General features: G+C 39.4%; 2 protein-coding genes across 4 annotated transcripts; one reads left to right on the top strand and one right to left on the bottom strand.

Annotated features, from left to right (window-relative positions):
* Positions 1-1,538: 1,538 nt before the first annotated feature.
* Positions 1,539-12,694, bottom strand: LOC102776938 (cornifelin homolog B-like). Of its 3 annotated transcripts, XM_087847524.1 has the most exons (6): positions 12,624-12,694; positions 9,133-9,228; positions 6,165-6,267; positions 2,713-2,826; positions 2,471-2,628; positions 1,539-2,057 (listed from the first exon to the last, which is right to left on the bottom strand). In XM_087847524.1, exons 4-6 carry the CDS (start codon positions 2,816-2,818, stop codon positions 1,935-1,937), a joined length of 387 nt encoding a protein of 128 aa, XP_087703650.1. In that variant the 5' UTR covers positions 2,819-2,826; positions 6,165-6,267; positions 9,133-9,228; positions 12,624-12,694; the 3' UTR covers positions 1,539-1,934. The 3 variants fall into 3 exon arrangements, with proteins under 3 accessions (XP_087703650.1, XP_087703651.1, XP_087703652.1); XM_087847525.1 differs by lacking the exons at positions 6,165-6,267; positions 12,624-12,694 and adding an exon at positions 11,908-12,030; XM_087847526.1 differs by lacking the exons at positions 9,133-9,228; positions 12,624-12,694 and having other exon boundaries at positions 6,165-6,323.
* Positions 12,695-13,910: 1,216 nt separating this feature from the next.
* Positions 13,911-17,787, top strand: LOC148100985 (uncharacterized). Its single transcript, XM_087847523.1, has 3 exons — positions 13,911-14,545; positions 15,685-15,815; positions 17,169-17,787. Exon 3 carries the CDS (start codon positions 17,201-17,203, stop codon positions 17,705-17,707), a length of 507 nt encoding a protein of 168 aa, XP_087703649.1. The 5' UTR covers positions 13,911-14,545; positions 15,685-15,815; positions 17,169-17,200; the 3' UTR covers positions 17,708-17,787.
* The last annotated feature ends 1,587 nt before the right edge of the window (positions 17,788-19,374 follow it).

The raw sequence follows: 19,374 nt of genomic DNA, 5'->3' as shown, positions 1-19,374 counted from the left end.
GGGTTCCACTGGGTCTTAGTTAGCATAAGATAGCATTTTCTGATATTCTGCCCTTCTACCTTATAATACAAACAGCTGTTGCGTGTATCCTGAAATCATCAATAAGACTTTTAGGGTCAGAAATACTAGACAGGATGCCGCACTCCAAATAACCTACTTTTCCAATTCAGTGTCGCGGGGGTGCTGGTGCCTGTCTCAGCTGCCATGGAGTGAGAACCAGGGTACACCCTGGACAGGCCATCAGTCTGTCTACCACAGAGAGACAGACAACCATAAAACAGCACAAGGAATGAAAATTAAATGAATGAAGGACTGGAGACAGGCAGGCAGCAAAAATGAATACAAGATAATAACCAGAAGATAAAATAAATCATGCCAAAGAATCACTTACAAGTATATTTATAGCTCAAAAATGACAATAGGTGACTTTAAAGCTCTGCTGGACCCCATAATGGATAGACCTGGCACTGAAAATTGAAAACACTACATGCAAGATTACAGTATGTACTTTTCTCCTTGCTATAGATGGAGGCGATCAAGAAAACTCATCATCTTTTAACTTCCCCAGATATAGAGACACAAATCCTCTCAAGAACAATCAGCAACCATGCACCTGCCTCAAGCTAAATTAAAGGGAAAAAAATCTCCAATGAAAGTCAACCACCAGATGGCGCTGTAACACATCTCTGTTAAAGGGCCAAGACTTTGATATTCGTTCAAAGAGTGAGTGAAATCCTTAATAGAAACACACACACACACACATTTTACATTTTAAACACTTTATCAGTTTTCAGAATTGACTCCCAATGTGTGATACTGACAGCTCATAGTCTCTTAAGAACTTACAGTTAAAATTGATTATTGTATCAGAAACTGCACTACATAACATAAGAGACTACAAACCTCTCTGCATCTTACATACATCAATGCATGTCCTCATATACTGAATGAACTTTTTTTTTCCCTTTGTTTTTTCTTACAGGTGCATCAGTTTGTGATACATTGTGCTTTTCCATCTGTGCTTTATCCTTTTGTTATAATTCTGATTGAAACCTGAAACCTGCCAGAAGGGACAGGATTTAAATTTTTTTTAAAAAAAGACATCGCACTGTGGAAGAACCTTCTGTCAGGATCATACATCACTGGAAAAATGTTAGCTTCCTTCAAACAGAAAACAGCTGAATTTACCAAAAAATATCAATATCAGTAAACTAGCACATGCTAGTTTGAAGGACTGGCACCCAACTAATTTCTGCCATTACTACTTTTACTACTACTACATAATCAAAATTAATTATTAAAAAAAGAAGAAAACAATAAAAGAAGTGGCATCCAGTGTTGTGTTCTGCTGTGTTACACTTTTAAAGCACTAAAGGTAACCAAACCCTTTTTCTTTTATGTATTTTTGAAATTCACTTTCATACACTTGTATGTTTACCATCTGTTAACAGCGTGCTGTATGAACACAGAAAAATAAGAGTCATGTATCTTTCACATAATTTTATTGACAAAAAAATGAAAGAACAGTGTTTGGATTTTCATGTAATTTAAGTTTATCTGTTTAAAATTTTCATTATGCCAGATAAAAATAAAATACAAACCTGACTAAAGTATGTGAGATTACACAAAAACACACTTTTAACACCCTTTAAACTCAAGTTAAAGTATTCTTTGGCTAATAAGTGGTCATTATAAACCCCTCGGTGAAGAATTTTTGTTCTCAAAGGGAAAAATGTCAAATAAAATTTAAAAAGCACTATTTTAGATAGTTGATGATAGTTTAATTACATTAAAAAACAGTTTTCTTTTACTTCATTTCAGTTTCCTAACTTCAATAAGCTTGGATGGCTACAGTTGGATTTCTGTTTAAAGTGTATTGTGCTGCTAAGACTCCATGAGGATGGTGGCCCCAGACATGATGATGAAGGAAGAGGTTACACGTTTTTAGTAGCAACCATAACGACTGGGAGCGCTCGTTTCTTCATCTCTCTGGACATCTGACACCAGACACAGGACACACAGAATGTCGAAAGCACGCAGTCATTACACATGGTGCCCTAAAAACAAAACACAGTGACGTTTGGTCAGCAAGTGGCAAACCAGACCATTTTTTTATGTTAATATGTAAGAGGTGAAAGACCCCAATGGCTTAGGTAAGAAATCGTCTTAAGCACCCTTTTATAGATAAAGAGCAGATTGCATAATATTGACAATGCATGTTGATCTAAAAAAAATATTCAGACACAGAATGATTTAAGAAAATAAAGTTTCTTCCTTTAAAAATCCAAAATATGGTGATATATAATCTTTCTTTTGTTATAATTTGGTCATGTTATAAAGGTTGTTTTACAAGGCTGCACGTTGAAACAAACTCCTCTCAAAAGTATTAGTGCAACAGATAACAGAGTGCCTGAAGGCTAAGTGAGTGAAATATGGATACATTAAAAAGAAAATCTAATTTTGGCCTTACGGTGATGCCATAGCGGTGTCGCATGGAGACCCTCATGGACATGGTGGCCGGCGGGATCATGCCGCTCACCCAGTCGGCCAGAGGGAGACAGAGATTTTCCCCGTAGTCTCTCGAAGTTTTACAGGCGAAGCAGGGTAAGCAAAAGTAAGCAAAAAGGCCTTAAAAGGGAGAAACGATAAGCACAGTGCATTGGCAGTGAATTAGTACTTGCTGTGGTATAGATTTAAATCAGAGACACTTACACTCTGGCACATTTTCACAGAAGTCAAATAACCCAGATGACCATTCATCCGACCCTTGAACATACATCACAGGCTGAGGCTGCGTGACGACCATCGTGTCAGTCATGATGGAGTCTGAAGGAGGAACCAGGTTGAAAGTTCATAAGATCACAAGGTTGCACTACAAAGTAAACTGTGAGGCTGTTGTGGAAGAGAGCAGCCACAACCCTTTATTAACCATCATTTGTGACTTAAGCTAACCACACCTAACCAGTGCATTTAAAACTTGACAATATAATCAGATATTTCACTTATACAGATAATCACAATGGCAGATTTAAAAACAGAAATTTTGTTTGCTCAAATTCATAGCGATGGTGTGGATAATTTTGCCGAAAAATAGGGCAGATGGCTGAAGCGGAACGGTCGAAGAGTAAACTTTCAAAAGTAAGTACTGAATATTATGTCACTTATTTATGTTCAAATGTTTAATAATGAAGAACATTAAAGCATTACTGTTGGCCACATATCGGTAAAGTTATGTGACATTAGTGATGTTTGTACTAACTTGGTTTTAAAGCTTTTACTCTAAAATATACGCCGTTTAGTAGTTGACATTAATCCTACAGAGAATGTGATGATTTCATGGATAATTAAAGTCAGCTATGTTATATTACTACCTCTGTTCGGTGGTGTCGAGCCAAACGGACTTTAACGTGTGTTTGAACGAGCTGACGGTTCACTCGTTAAGCTGAAAGAAAGATGCTTTAATCACAGGAGTCACACATGTGTCCACTGTACCAGCTGGGAACTCTTCTTGTTTAGCACTCGTAATAACACAAACACTAAATCCTCCTGTTTGTAGCAGTGTATACACCTGAGACTGTCACCTGTCTGTCTGTCCTGCACTCTCTCTCTGTTTCTTTCTCTCTGATTGTGGAATAAAAGTATGAACATGTATTTATAAGTTACGCTTGTGTTTGAATCCTGCAGCTTATCACACATTTGATTTCCATGTGTGACGACTGCAAGTGTCCAGAGTGAGGACAGACTGAGGGACCCACTGCTGCACATCATCTGTGAGGCTTTGCACCCCTGATGATCCACCAGGACAAACTCAGCAGTGTGTGAGGAAGAGGAGGAGCAGATGGAGAGAATAGACAGACTGTTCCCTGTTTGTGAAGGACTGCTAGAAAAGTTTAGAATAACTAATTGTCTGTCCTGAATCAGTCTTATTAGGTAATGTTCAAATAATGTTATCATCCAGTGTTTTCAGTGTGGGAGAAAGTACTCAGGGCCTTCAAGTTACACACTATGAAAGGCAGCAACAAGTTTAATGTTCAGAAACCTAAAGTATGTATCAGCAGCAGAATGGAGCTAAAAATAAATGTTTGTTTCAGTTCTATGAAGCTTTGAGTATTTTGGATCAGTAGCACTGCTGTGTTTGTTGCATCATATCGCTGTAATTGTTTATATGCTTTATATATTCTGAGGTAAGTTGATCTATAGTGTTACATCATATTCTATAAGGATGTTATGTGTTTGTAGACTTTCTGCCCAGTTTGACCCATTTAGCAGAAGTCAGCCTGTTTAAGGCTCTGATATCTATTCTGTGTGATTTAAAGCAGTTATGACATGGTCTGATTTTCTCACCCAATAAAGGAATATTTAATATATCAGTCTACTCTTCATTCTATCAGAAACAGTTATCACAGCTCGTACAATTTCTTTTTACACATATATGTACGCATTGAGCCAAATTTAGTAACGCCAACATATTAAACGAACAATATTTGTCTCTTATATATGATACATCTATATATACACAGTCAAAGATACTTTTCTTTGACTGAAGATTTAAGGTGATGGGAAATATAAATAACTGCAACTTAAATCTTTGACCCAGAGTTCAAGCTCACTGCTGTAATATATCCTGTAATATATATATATATATATATATATATATATATATATATACACACACACACATATATATATATATGTGTGTGTGTATTTTTTTTTTTTTTTTTTCTGCGCAGAGACCGTGTCAGCAGTGCGACACAGCCTGAGTGTTTCAGAAACTGCTGATCTGCTGGGTTGCAAAGAACGAGAGAAAAGATCTAGTGAGCAGCAGTTATCTGGATGAAAATGCCTTGTTGATATCAGAGTTCAGAGGAGAAAGGCCAGACTGCTTTGAGTTGATTAAAAAAGCAACAGTAAGTCAAATAACCACTTATTACAACCTAAACTATGTAAAAGAGGATCTCTGAATACACAAAATGTCGAACCTATAAGCAGATGGGCTACAACAGCAAGGAGACCACACTAGTTGCCACCCATATCAGCAAAGAGCCGGCATACTGAAACAGGACGATAGAAGATTGGAAAAATGTTGCCTGGTCTGATGAGTCCTAATTTTTGCTGAGGCATTCAGATGGTGTGATCAGAATCTGGCATAAAGAAAGTGAAAGATTGTGCCAATGGTTCAGGCTGCTGGTGCTGTAATGGTCTGGGGGATATTTTCTTGGCACATTTTGCATCCCTTAGTACCAACTAGGCATCATTTAACCCTTTCATGAATAGTGGTCACTGCAGTGGACAGCTATTCAAAGGCTGTTTTCTTGTATTTGTGTCAGTGTTGATGGTATACATAAATGGCACATAAACCACTAAATTGGACACTGATTTGTCACTCCATACCCTGCCATCCACTGGTCAGTCAGTGTTGTCAAAGTGTACTTTCAAAAGTACGTGTTTAAAAAAGTGAAGCTCAAAAATGGTTTTTTAATGCCTAAAGATAAATAAGAATACTTAAGAAAAAAATCCTAATTGTGATTGTCATAGTTCATGTATGAAAGGGTTAACCACTACAGCCTAGCTGAGTGCTGACCATGTCCATCCCTTTATGACCACAGTGCACCTGTCCTCTGATGGCTGTTTCTAGCAAAATAACGCACCATGTCACGAATCTCTAATCATCTCAAACTCATTTCTTGAACTTCTCAATGAGTTCCCTCCACCCAAATGCTATCCACAGCAACCAGATCTCAATGCAACATAGCATCTTTAGGATCTGGTAGAACAGAGAAGTCCTATCATGAATGTGCAGCTGACAAATCTGCAGCAGCTCGGTGATGCTATCATGTCAATATGAACCAAAATATCTGAGAAATGTTGCCAACGCCTTGTTGAATCGATGCCTTAAAACTGTAGGCAGTTGTAAAAATAAAGGTGGGTCAAATCCAGTACTAGGCAGGTGTACTTAATGAAGTGGCCAGTGAATAACTGTACACATATTTAATATGGCTGCAAAGGAATAACAGTTTCAGTGCTCAGTTATCTAACTGCACAGACTGATGACACACAATACTTTTTCAAATTAAAATCATACACTTTTCACATCATTAATTGCATCATTAATGCATGAAAATGACCTTATGAGGATATAAGCAAAATAAAATAAAATGCCTTACCTTTTGTGTTTGAAGATAAGAAAGCTCTGAGTTCAATGTTGTGCAGGCACAGGTGATGTTTGCTTTCCGCAGCTCTTTTAAGCCCTTTTGCACAAGCGATCACCTGACAGGATAATCCGGACACACCGGTTTAAATTTTTTATTTTTTTGATATAGTTGTACTTTCCACTGGAACGCGCAGAGGATTAAAAGAAAAACACGGAAAAGAATATGTAACACTGCTTTAGTTCTTTAATTTTACTGAAAAGAAAAGTATAAACGTTAGTGGACTTTATACCTGAATAATAACAGGATGACATATTTCTCATTTTCCTGAAAGAATATTTACGCTGTTTGTAGGTAGAGACCAATTCCTACAAGAACATTTTAAAAACGGATACAGATGTAATGTAGGTTGTTTTTTAAATAATTCAACTTTCTTGTCCCAACAGAAGGTAGACTTAGTTAAAGGAACAATTGGTGAAAATGACCACAAACCAAAACAGTATTTTCATTAGACCTGGAAGAAAATTGAAACCTTGGTTTAACCTGTGATTAAGGTTTCGTTGCATTTTGATTATAAAGAAAAGTTTGTCTTTCAATAGCTGGATTAGCTGGATTGCAAAAGTCTAATTTAATTAAAAGTTTCTAGAAGAGGTTTCCTTCACTTTGTTTCCTGTTATGTCAGGGCACAAGACCATGAATGTTCATCTTCAATAACTAGACAAACAAACATGACGCAAAAAGTTGGCTTTGGCATCAAAAGGTCACCTCTTTGTTCCTTCCAAGGAAGCCATAAGTACATAAACCTCTCCCAGACTCTATTCAGTACAACAATCACCATTAACTTTCCATTTAATGATACACATCATCATCTTTAAACAACAAACCACATTAAAGGAACACTAAAGAATGCACCGTGAATGTTAGGGAACGGTGTCCAGACCAAAACACTGTTGGCAAACATTTTAAATAAAATTTTAGCAAGACAGACACTAAAGAAATGATTGGTGCTTTACGACTTTGCTCTTTGCCAACAAACAAATGCCTGTCTGTAAATGTAGATCAACCTAAATAGCTTGAGAAATCCAGAACAACAAACAAAGGAATGGAAAAAGGTTTTGACAATCCTCTGTGCTGTGAAAATAAAGCCGTCCTTCTACCTTTCCAGCATAGCCGTGCATTCCCGTTGCACTTGAATACCACTGTCGCTGTTTTCTCAAACACAATGACAGGTTTAGTCAGAGTTACCCACTGGAACAGCAGAAATGTCTGCATATCGACAATCAGCATCAGTACTTCCGTCTTTCTTCAGTATAACTATCAGCTAGTTAACTTTTCATAAGGCACATAAAGATTTCTTTTACGTTATTGAGTGAGAATTTGAAAAGTTATGCTTTTAAACTTCTACTGGAATTTCTAAATATTTTTTAACCTATTTAGAGTTTGCTGAATTTTGTTCTGCATCATCTAATCCAGGGATGGACAACTCCAAGCGTCGAGGGCCGATGTCCTGCAGGTTTTAGCTCTCACCCTGGGTCAACACACCGAAATTAAATGATTAGTTCATTACCAGGCCTCTGGAGACCTTGGCTGTATCCCAATTCAGGGTCTGCAGCCTTAAAGTAAGCAGCCTCAACGATCCTCAAGGGCCGCGTACTCAAAGACCATTAATGCCGGAAGTGGGAGGCTTGTGAAATCGGACGGTCTAGCCTCCGTTGCGCTGCCCAGGTTGCCTAGCAACCATGATAATAACAGCTGGAAACGTTTCATACAGCTTTGTTTGACAGAAATGAAGGAGAAAATATTTTGTTCATTTGTTTGTTTGTTTCTACATGAGCTTTGATCATTCTCTGTAAGATTAAGCTCAGCTATTGAACGGCGTATATTTTAAAGTAAAGGCTTTAAAACCAAGTTAGTACAAACGTCACTAATGTCACATAACTTTGCCGACATGTGGCCAACAGTAATGTTTTAATGTTCTTCGTTATTAAACATTTGCACATAAATAAGTGACATAATATTCAGTACTTACTTAAAGTTTACTCTTCGGCCGCCCCTCATCTGCCGTTTTTTTCGGCAAAATTATCCACACCCACCGCCGCGCTATGCATTCTGGGATATGTTGGGCCACGAAGTCTACACCGCCACATCCTTAAAATTCAGGGAAATGAAGGACGCATTTGAGGGCCGCATTTGGAGCAGCTTTCGAATTGGGACAGCCTTCGTCGCGTCGCTGTGACGTAATTGGCCTTAAATTGCGGCTTTTAAGGCTGCAGACCCTGAATTGGGATACAGCCCTTCAAGACATGTTGAGGAGGTCGTTTAGCCATTTAAATCAGCTGTGTTGGATCAAGGACACATCTAAAACCTGCAGGACACCGGCCCTCGAGGCCTGGAGTTGCCCACCCCTGATCTAAACTATTTACTATCAGAAAAAAATGCATTACAAACACAACAAGAGGTGTCAAATTTTACATTTGCATTTATTAAATAGCTGGTGTACATCTGGTGTTCTTGTGGGTGCTTCCTGCAGAAAGTAACGTACGCGTGACTTTGTCACAATAAACATGTCCAACAAAAAGAAGGAACGCTTGATAGGAATTTCATAGCCGCCTGGTCCATCAAAAACAAATGTCATCAGATGTCCCAGTTTCATTTTGGTCACATATTTGTATGACAGCAGCTACTAATCATGTTAACGTCAACGCATGTTAGATTTTACACACCAGCAACACACAAAAGCCATTTTCTCCTTTCTCTTTCTCCACAGACTGAGAGATCCTGAAATAGATGTGTTGATGGCGGTCTACTTTCTTTTTTCCCCACACGCAGAAAATGAATGTGACATAAATCACTGTACAATTGAATGAAATTGTACAAAGTCAAAGATAATACCAAGGTTCTAAGTAGATGAACAATAGACACAGTAAGGTCTGCAGAGCAACTACTTTGCTGTTCAATGACTGTTTTGCAGCATTGTCATTACCTTTCGCCTAGACTGATGGCCGCTCTGCAAACCCAGCAAACTGACCCTGATGGACTTCGATCACGGGTCTCTTCCATCCCACTCTTAACTTTGATTCTGGGAATATAATGAGTGGGGTACAAGGTTTCAGAGTGTGCAAATGTATTTTTCAGATGCCAGCAATCACTTCACTAAGTAGTTCGGAGCAGTTTCAACACCCTCTTTGTTCTCGACTTGTTCAACACCTGGAAGCAGGCCAAGTACATGCAGCAGAGAGAAAAGAATAAAAAGCTATGGGCTGTATGTTTAATGCCCAACATACACAAGATGTTTCTTCTTTTTTTTAGTAGCCTTTTCACACTAGTACATGAGAGTTACCCAGCTGATCATGTGTACTTACAGTCACAACATGCTAAATGATGAAACTGAAACAATACAACTTCAAATTTGTGGTAAACCTACAAACACTGTCTAAAATGGGGTTCACAATGTAAGGGAATAGTGAGAGTAAGATTGCTAAAGCAAAGCAGCGTTCAAATCCAAATCTGCCAAGGCAGCTATTGTGTGACAAGAAATAAATACAGCCTCTGTAGCAACCAGACATTAAAGATAATCAGAAATGTCTTTATTTGGCCAAGTTTGTGCACACAAACAAAAAATCTAACTTCAGTTCTGGTTCAAAAAAGTTTTTGTTTTGTTAAGAAAAGACAAATTGCAGAAAGTCTTAAGAAACTATATGTGCAAAACTAAGACGTGCACTGTACACATGACCTGAATGATAGAGCAGTGGCTTATTTCACAGTGTTCATCAGTGAGACACCCTGAGGGAGGAAACCATCTCTGTGATGGCTGGTTTTAGTAAACAGTGCTCTGTAGCGCCTGCCTGAGGGCAGCAGGGTTAAATAGTTTATGTCTGGGATGTAAGGACTCTGCAGAGATGTCTGTTTCCTAACCCTGAAATGTACAGGTTCTGGATGGATGGAAGACCAGTGCCGGTGATTCTTTCTGTAGATCTGATTGTCTTTTGCAGAAATGCGTTTCTTGTGCACCCTTGTAAAACATCCACAGGTTTTACTTGTTAGGCCATAACTGATTTGGTGGGACTTGGAAGACAGACTGATCCTTTAACTATGTGGTAACACTCAGAAACAATAGACTAGTCTAAGCAGCCAATCCATGATAGAGCTACAAGCTACATGATGGCTGCAAAGCAAATGAAACATCAAAAATTCCATCTTCTTCCACCAGACTTTACATGGACATGCACTTAACAATATTTGACGATTTTGTTTTTATCATCAGAGATGATAATGCAGTCAGTGTAGTTTTGGCCAAGCTTTCACTTTGAAGGTTTGGTTGCTGCTAATCAGATTCCTCAAGTCCTTAAAGTCTGGTGGTTTTCCCACTGTCCTGGTGACAGCCTGCCCGGATTACCATTTTGTCAATTATTGATGTCAGTCAACTGTCATGAGTCCTTTATTCTGCAGTCTATTTTGTCCTTGATCTGCAGTTCTAATCTAATCTGAACCCGCAGCAGGTGTTGCCAGTATGCTGAGCTCATCAAAGCAGCAGAGCAGAACAAGAACCACTATCAGCTGCAGTCCAACATGATGGATTCAAGTCGCAAAACATATAGTATTATTTAGTTTTTTCAAAACAAACACAAAAAAAAGCAACTCTCTGAGATCAAATCCAACTCTCTAAGAAACACTGCTGTCTGGAATGTTAGCAAAACTGGCACAACTCACTCAAAATCAAGATAAGAGACAAGAGGCAATCAAAAAGCATGTCACGTGCGGGCACAGATGCTCTGAGCCATGCCAGACTGGCGCAAGAACGGGTTTTACAAAATGCCGTTGCTCAACAGAAACCAACATCCTGATTTCCAGCGGTCCTGCTACCGTGATCACTCTGGCATGTTGTTATGTTGCATCAGTGCAAACAGAGAAGAAGAAAGAAGTCCTGCACCTGAGATTAAAGTTCAGCCACCGTCAGATAATGCTGACTTTTCTTTTTCCTTTTAATCAGCAATCAGCCAAACAGTCTTTCCAAGGTTGCTGAGTTTAGCAGAAGTCAAATCCTCAAGCATCTTTGGTTATAATTTTCAAACAGCCAATCTGTTGTGATGAAAATGTAACATGCCTCTAAAGATGCTCTCTGTGAACTGTTCTTTATGGCTTTCACTGGCAACCAGTGTTCTTTCTAAACAGCCTCTGCTCAACGAGGAGAAATAAAAACTTCTATGTTTAAAAACCGCAAAGCATATAAGATGTTCCCAGTTACTAAAGCTGTCTGCACGTCCAGGTTAACACTCACATCTCTATACTGACATTAAAGTGAAACAAAAAATAAAAGAATATCTGCAGTTTTCTCAACTCCGTCTTAGGTGTTTAGATTCTTTCAGCCAATCACATGTTGTGCTACTCTGAAAACCTTATTTCCAGTCACAGCAGGCAGCTCTTTTCAAACTGTGTCCTCCTTCCCAGCAGACAGAAAGTTTTAGCAAACAGCTTGTGAATTATGGATTTTGAATTCTGACGCTAATGCTAATGCTATATTGAATGTAAATAAGGTGAGAAATATGCATTTTACATAATCTGAACTAAGTTATGGTGCTGGGCTCTGGCTAATAGGTCGTGTCGGGCTCGTAGCCGAAAACTAGCTTTACTTTGTTGTCTGGGTCAACTTTGCTAGCAGAGACAGAGAGAGGCGTTGAACGGCTGCTCCAACGGAACTTATTGTTTTTGGAGCAAAACACGAACATGGTGTACAGTCGAGTCTTAATAGCTTACTTACAACTGGGCTCATCAGGCACTCTTCTTGGCTGCAGTGGTTATTATTATATTTACATGCTTCCAGCTCCCGTTTTTGCTCGATGACAGCTCGTACTTTTCCTTTTTCTCCCTCCCTCGCTCACAGACACATAACGGGTATGGCAGTCCATTCTCCCTGCAGCACGGACTACACTGCCTATGATGCTACATTCTTTAGAGCTATACCGGTAGCATTCTGCCTATTAGCTTAGCACAACAACAACAAAAAGGCCTCTCTCACCCAGGAAACACGCAGAGAGAGAGCGTCACTCTGTAACCATGGCAACCGTAACGCTGCCACCTGTAACAACAGAACGTAGCTGTCAAACAAAACCCAAACAGGCCTGACCCGCCACAATATGAAACAGGGAAGTACCGCCGTGTAATCCGTTTATTTCAACAAAGTAACTGTATTCTAAATACCACCTTTTTAAACGGTAACTGTAACGAAATACAGTTACTCATATTTTGTATTTTAAATACGTAACGGCGGTACATGTATTTTTTACTCCCCAACACTGCCCCTGGCTAATAGATCGTGTCGGGCTCGTAGCCGAAAACTAGCTTTACTTTGTTGTCTGGGTTAACTTTGCTAGCCAGAGACAGAGAGAGGCGTTGAAAGGCTGCTCCAACGGAACTTATTGTTTTTGGAGCAAAACACGAACACGGTGTACAGTCGAGTCTTAATAGCTTACTTACAACTGGGCTCGTCAGGCTCTCTTCTTGGCTGCAGTGGTTATTATTATATTTACAAGCTTCCAGCTCCCGTTTTGATGACAGCTCGTACTTTTCCTTTTTCTCCCTCCCTCGCTCACAGACACATAACGTGTATGGCAGTCCATTCTCCCTGCAGCACGGACTACACTGCCCAGTGTTGCCAACTCCTCAGTAAGGAAAATCGCTATTGGCTGTTCTAAAAGTCGCAATTAGTCGCTAAATGACGTCATCACCTAATTTGTATAATTGGCCATGCTAATGTAATTGTAACCTGCATTGTTGGAGAGAGAAATAACATCGTGGAAGAGACATAAAGTGAGTAAAAAACGTCCTAAATGCATTTAGAATTTATTTAAACTACAAATTAAATTTCTTTTAGCAATTATTGTTTTTTTAATGTCACAATTCCAACCCTGCTCCTTTACCCGGGCTTGGACCGGCAAAAGTGACCCGAAATAGGCACTTTGGTGGAGTTACTTTGTGTGTGTGTTTATAAGTAGTTTTAAACCTTGTGATCCACAAAACAGCATAACAGTAAAAAAAAAAAAAAGAACTGACTGCGTTACAGTCAGTGCGGGAGCAGCGGCTTCGCTCATGCGCTTCATTTGCAGTTTGGACGCATAGGTGTGAACATCTTCTGCCCTGATAGCAGCGGGGGGAGGACTATCCTCTGCGCGTGAGCACTTTGGCACGGGTGAGGTGCCCACAGTACCCGCTGCTTGTTGCGCTTTCACGTGACGTCATAAATAAGTCTCCAATAACACCAGAAAAAGTCGCCAGATTTGTCGCTAGTCGCTTTTTAGAAAAAAAGTCGCTAAGGGGGTCTGAAAACTCGCTAAATATAGCGACAAAGTCGCTAAATTGGCAACACTGACACTGCCTATGATGCTACATTCTTTAGAGCTATACCTGTAGCATTCTGCCTATTAGCTTAGCACAACAACAACAAAAAGGCCTCTCTCACCCAGGAAACACGCAGAGAGAGAGCGGCACCCTGTAACCATGGCAACCGTAACGCTGCCACCTGGAACAACAGAACGTAGCTGTCAAACAAAACCCAAACAGGCCTGACCCGCCACAATATGAAACAGGGAAGTACCGCCGTGTAATCCATTTATTTCAACAAAGTAACTGTATTCTAAATACCACCTTTTTAAACGGTAACTGTAACGGAATACAGTTACTCATATTTTGTATTTTAAATACGTAACGGCGGTACATGTATTCCGTTACTCCCCAACACTGTGGGTGGACTAATCTGACTGGTGAAAATAAGAAAGCACTCCAAGTATTTAATGTGCTTACACATCCTTTTAAGTGGTTGTATGCTTATGACATCTGTTTATTGGGACACAGCCTAAAGAGCATTTGTTTTTGTTTTTACAAGTTGCCAACAGACCTACTTTCACTTTTACTATTTGCAACACTGAGCTGCAGTGTGACAGGGCTACTTTGTTTTGTGCATTGCTGTGCTAAAAATACAGATATGTGCAGGTTAGCACCTGAGCAAGGACACGAAGTAACCTTGAGTCCTGGTTTTCAGATCATTTCCTGCAACTTTCAGGTTTGAATGCAGAATGCAAACTGTGTGTTTATTAGTTTTTGTTTTTTCAGGGCTGTTCTTTTGCACAGTCAATATGTATGTAAACAGCTCATGCACGCGCACATGCACTGTTTCTTTTTAACGAAACTGTTTTTAGTGCCACATTTCCTCTTATTTTAATCCTGTAAGTGGCAGTTGAGCTGCAGAGAGGAGAGAACGAGTGGGAGTCAGCGAGAGAGAGAGAGAGAGAGAGAGAGAGGTGAAAAAGCGTTCAGATCGAGATTACGCAGAAGTGGATCAGTCAGTCCTGAGAAGACGAAGAAGAGCACAGAGAAAAATGAGGATCTTCAACTGAAATCTGGTATAACTTGAACCCACACCCACGTCATAGTTTGCATTAGTGTGCTTCTAACTACATAACTGTCGATAATCTAAATATTTAAAGATGAATGATCACCGTTAAAGCAGCATGCTTTTGTACAGGTCTGGCTAGAGCTGATCATCATCATGCATTTCTTGTAGTCTGAGTTTCATTAATGTGGTTAAAAAAACAATACTCAGAGTTAAAGTTGATTTTGACTTTTGCATTATTAATATTTATTTCCCAGATTTTCTATTGAAATTTTATATTTTTCTCATGATTAATAACAACCTTACTGTATGATTTTCACACTGTGTTTACGTCAAAAGCGAGGCTGAAAAAAATGACACAGTCTGGACTGAAACAGTCTACTTAACAGCATGTTTTTATTTTAAGTTTCTTTACGGCTGGAAAAATTAAGTGTCTTTACATAAATGTACCTAAATATATTTGTTGTCTACGGTGAGTCAAATACTGAAAAATAATTTATTACTTTTGGCTGCATAATTCAGTCTTACTGAAAAATTCCAATGTCTTATCCAATGTTTGATATCAACTCAACTTTGATTGAGTTGTATACATGTATTGAATAATAAACAAATATACCGAGGCTTACAGGATTGCAAACACAGACCAATGTTGCAGGTTAGTTGGTCTGAAGGGAACATTTGAGTCTAAAACTTTTAAAGTGTTTTCTTTGCGACCACTGTGAATGAATTTTAAGTATATTGACTAAAAAGCGTAAAGCAGAAGAAAAATAACCCCTGAATTAACTGCAAAGTAAAAACTGTGCAAAGTACAGAGAACCTCTGCTTTCAGTGACAGTGCAGATCCAGCCAGTGTCCATAGGTCGCTTAGCAGAGAGTCCGGGGGTGACACTGTCAGTGTGGAGTTAGCTATTATTGCCAATATTGACAGAACTGTGGTGATGCTCCCAAAGTGACAGCGTGTCCTTGTTGATCATTATACCATATATCATTTAATGTATTTATATATTTGATTATGACATTAAATATCTAGTGAAGGTACAGGAATTTGTATCAGTCATGCTTAAAAAGTGGTTCTTTGCTGGCATCAAGCCTTAAATCTTGTTTTCAGTTAATCTTTAAGTTCTAATCTTTTGTTTTTTTCCTTCCAAGACTTTTTCCACCAGGGGTCCTAAGGGTTCACATTTTAGCTGGCACACCCTGTACCCTCCTCCGCCTGGGCGGTGTGGCTGCTGTCAGCATCTCCAGGGCAGATCAATCCAGCTTCAGTAGCCTCCAGTTAGGTGAGCTTCACAACTTCAAGTAAAGTTCCCCACATTCTAGGAAAGGCTGCTTCAATGTGCCATTGTTATTGTCGTGGTCTCGCTTGCAGCTGCTCTTACAGACGTCTGCCTCCACCTCTTGGAGAATTAATGAACACAAACTGCTTCAGCAGCAGCTGCATTAAAGCTATAAGATGCACCCTAGATAAGAGCCGGACAAGTTCAGATAAAAACATGTTTAACTGGGTTGAGCTGGCAGACAAAGATGCTCTGAGCCGTGCTAGTTTGGCACAAGAACCGTTTTTTTAAATTTGCTTGCTCAGCAGACACTAACATGAAATCGTGTTCACAGCAGATAAACCTGCTGAACTCCAAAAGTAAAGACCAGGGACCGAATGTCAGTGCAATCAGTGCAAACAGCAAGGAAGGAAGAAGCCCTGGACACAGTCCAGGTTACAGACCAGCCACTGTCAATGTAACACTGGCTTTTCTTTATCAGCAATACAAAGTCTCTCCAAGGTGGCCGAGTTCAGCAGCAAACCAGAGCTTTTACCCCACATAATATCTGCTCAGCAGGGGGAAAGGGAACCATATGGCTTTTAAGTTCAAGCACCACAATGCATTTGACATGTTTCTAACTACAAATGTTCTTTTTGATTGAAGAGAAATTTCAGTTAAGATTCATCTGAATGCTGCACAAGTAGAAAAGTTGTGCTACCACCAGCACCCCTTTTTTTTTTTTACCTCCAGATTAATACCTACATCCCTTTTGTGATGTTAAAGTGAGACGGAGTAAAACGTATCTGCAGTTTCCTTCAGCACCAACAAAGATTCTTTCAGCCAATCACTTTGAAAATATTTGTCTAATCACAGCTTTAGTTTCGTTTTTATTAGTTTAGTTTTCCAAGTTCACAAAATTGCTTCAGTTTGTTTTTAATGTTTTTCAAGTCTAGTTTTTATTTTTATTTAACTTAACTGAAATATTTTTTTCACATCTAGTTTTAGTTTACTTTTAGTTAATTACAATAACCTTACTGGACACTTAATGACAGTGTTATAAAATAGCTTGTGAATTGTGGATTGTCAGATTTCTGACACTATTGCTAATATTTGGACATATCTATATTGGACGTAAATAGAGGTGATAAATATGTCTTTTGTTGTTTAATGTGTTTTTTTTTTGTCTTTTTCAGTCTCCCATGTGTTCACTCCATAATTGATCATGCAGTGTGAACATAATTCAAAGAAAGTTACGAATATACTGAAAGAAATTACAAAAATATAATGAATGAAGCAAAATTACAGTTCTGTTTGTGTCTTTGTGGAAGTGGCTACTCATAATGTTTTGTTGCATCTATACCTTCTGTATTACAGCAACAGAGGTGGCAACTTGCAACAACAGAAGGATGGTAGGCAGCAGTAAGCCAGCACCTTCTGACCGGGACACTAAGTCGGCCATGCCCGGGCCGCCGCTGTCATACTGCTCCGAGATGCTGCACAGCCAGGCTGACTCCTTCCTCATGGCAGCCCGACTCATCCGCAGAGGATGGCCCAACGAAGGGACCAAAACAAACAGGCAGTCTTCACAATCGGATGGTTCAGCACGTCAACCCATTTTCACCAGTTCAGAGGGGCATAAGGCTCCAGTCAGGGTTAGGATTTGCCGTAAGGACCCCAGGAGAGGTTGGACTCTTGATATGAGCGGTGGGGAGACATCCCTGGATGGAAAGACAGGCTTTGAAAAAGATGATAAAGCCAAAGAGACATTGGAAGGTGCGGCCTCACCAAACAGACCAGAAGAAAGACAGACAGGTGTAGTCTATGTTTGGAAGTCTAGCTGTCGCATCACGTGCAGACAGACCAGAAGATTTAAGGCCCCGGTGCTACCAGCCATTGCTGAAGTTGAAGTTTAAAAGACCTGTAATTGAATCTACAGGTGTATGAAGTACAGGGTTAATGCTGATGTAAACTTGAATTAAAAAGTGCTAAAGTACCTGTGTGTTTGTTTTTGCTTCATATAAGTAATTTCATTTGCCATTCATGCAACCTTTGTTTTTGTTCTTCAGTCAACTGAAATTATCCACAATCAAGACGCTCTTAAAACACCAGAGTAAGTCTAAAATGGACTTTCCACTGTTGACAGTGTCTGTAAAAGTTACACGACTATACATCTCGCAAAATCTGAACACTGAAGCCAAAATCGACCAGGAAAGGATTTTTCTTTAAAATAAACTATAATAATTCATAAGTACATCAGCGCCCTGACTGGCAACTCCCGATATACCAGCAGACTAGCGAAACAGAAGGTTAGCTAATAATCTCTGGTGATTTAAGCTACATTAGCTAATGTTTTGAACGCCATTTAGAGAACAAAGATAATTCCAGAAAATAAACTAAGATACGGTGTTATTAACACTATTAATTAGTGGTTTTTAAGGGTGCTCTGATGAAAGGGTCTAAACTCGCCTGTGACTGAGAAAAACGGTATTGTGTGAGCTGAGTTTAACAGCAGCGCCATCTAGTGGCTTTTAGTGGAAACAGCAACTTCATTAACAATACTTCCCAAAAGGATAGGATTTGATTTTAGTAAACTGTGCTTATTTTACTGGTAATTAAACAAAGAGATGAAAATAAAGTCGATAGCTCTGGGTGTTGCCCAGCTGTCTCCAATGAAAATGTGGTTATTATTCTAACTACAATTACCTGCAAGATGCTCATTATGGCTCATTTTTTTCCAGGTATAACAAAGAATGAACACGGGAAAAACAGACAAAAGATACCAGCTTGGGGGAAGGGAGTTATCAGCTGAAGTGCAAAAAGCACTACCCTGCCTTTGCCATCGTTTACCGTAGTGTACTTGCACTCTAGTCTCTTCATTCAGGCTTCAAAGAGAACGTCAGGTATTGCTTTTCTTACCTGGAGTCCACAAAGCGTGGCAGTTTTTCCTTCAACTTCAGCCACATCTGAGCGATCATTGGGACAGACCTGATTTATTTATTTTTTAACGCATTTTGTTTGCGCACAGCCACATTTCAGTTCAAAGCCCCAACACCAAACTACAGAGACACCTGCAGAAATGCACGGTCGCCACTCCACAGGCAAGACGATACTTCAGATTATAATTACTCCCAGATTGACGAGTGTGCATCCTTCATCATCATCACAGAATGCCACCTCATGCACCAAGCATCAATAGTGATGAATTAAACAAAACAAGTAACGCATGAAGCATCTACGTGCACATAATGTGTGGACAGAGGTCCAGGTGACATCCAAGGAACACAGACGTTTGGATTTGGGATTCCCTGGAATTGGCATGCTGAGAACAAACTGGGATCACTCACAAATGACTGAAAAATAAAAACCGCAGGGGCTCAATTGTAGTTCAGTAGGAAACTTCCTTTTCCTTTATGGACAGTTTCTATTGAAACAGTTTTATCTAATGACTTGGACCATTAACAGTAACATTAAGAATTAAAAATACAAAGATCATTACAAACCAGAATGTTTATTACTAATAAATGCCAGAGACACTGGCTGAGACGACGACACTGGCCCTCAAGTCCGTCAAGACAAAAAA

The sequence above is a fragment of the Neolamprologus brichardi genome, chromosome 10 (genome assembly GCF_056152115.1).
Source record: "Neolamprologus brichardi isolate AB-2024 chromosome 10, ASM5615211v1, whole genome shotgun sequence".
Taxonomy (NCBI): Eukaryota; Metazoa; Chordata; class Actinopteri; order Cichliformes; family Cichlidae; genus Neolamprologus; species Neolamprologus brichardi.
Note: the sequence above shows the minus strand (reverse complement) of the source record. Positions and strands in the feature narration are given on the sequence as shown.

What these genes read in the sequence shown, in the direction of transcription:
- LOC148100985 (XM_087847523.1), top strand. Translation starts at nt 17,201, where the DNA reads ATGGTAGGCAGCAGTAAGCCAGCACCTTCTGACCGGGACACTAAGTCG.
- LOC102776938 (XM_087847524.1), bottom strand. Translation starts at nt 2,818, where the DNA reads ATGACTGACACGATGGTCGTCACGCAGCCTCAGCCTGTGATGTATGTT. An exon ending in CTGTGAAAATGTGCCAGAGT is followed by an intron (nt 2,629 to 2,712) that starts GTAAGTGTCTCT and finishes CTCCCTTTTAAG; the next exon opens with GCCTTTTTGCTTACTTTTGC. An exon ending in GACACCGCTATGGCATCACC is followed by an intron (nt 2,058 to 2,470) that starts GTAAGGCCAAAA and finishes TTTTGTTTTTAG; the next exon opens with GGCACCATGTGTAATGACTG.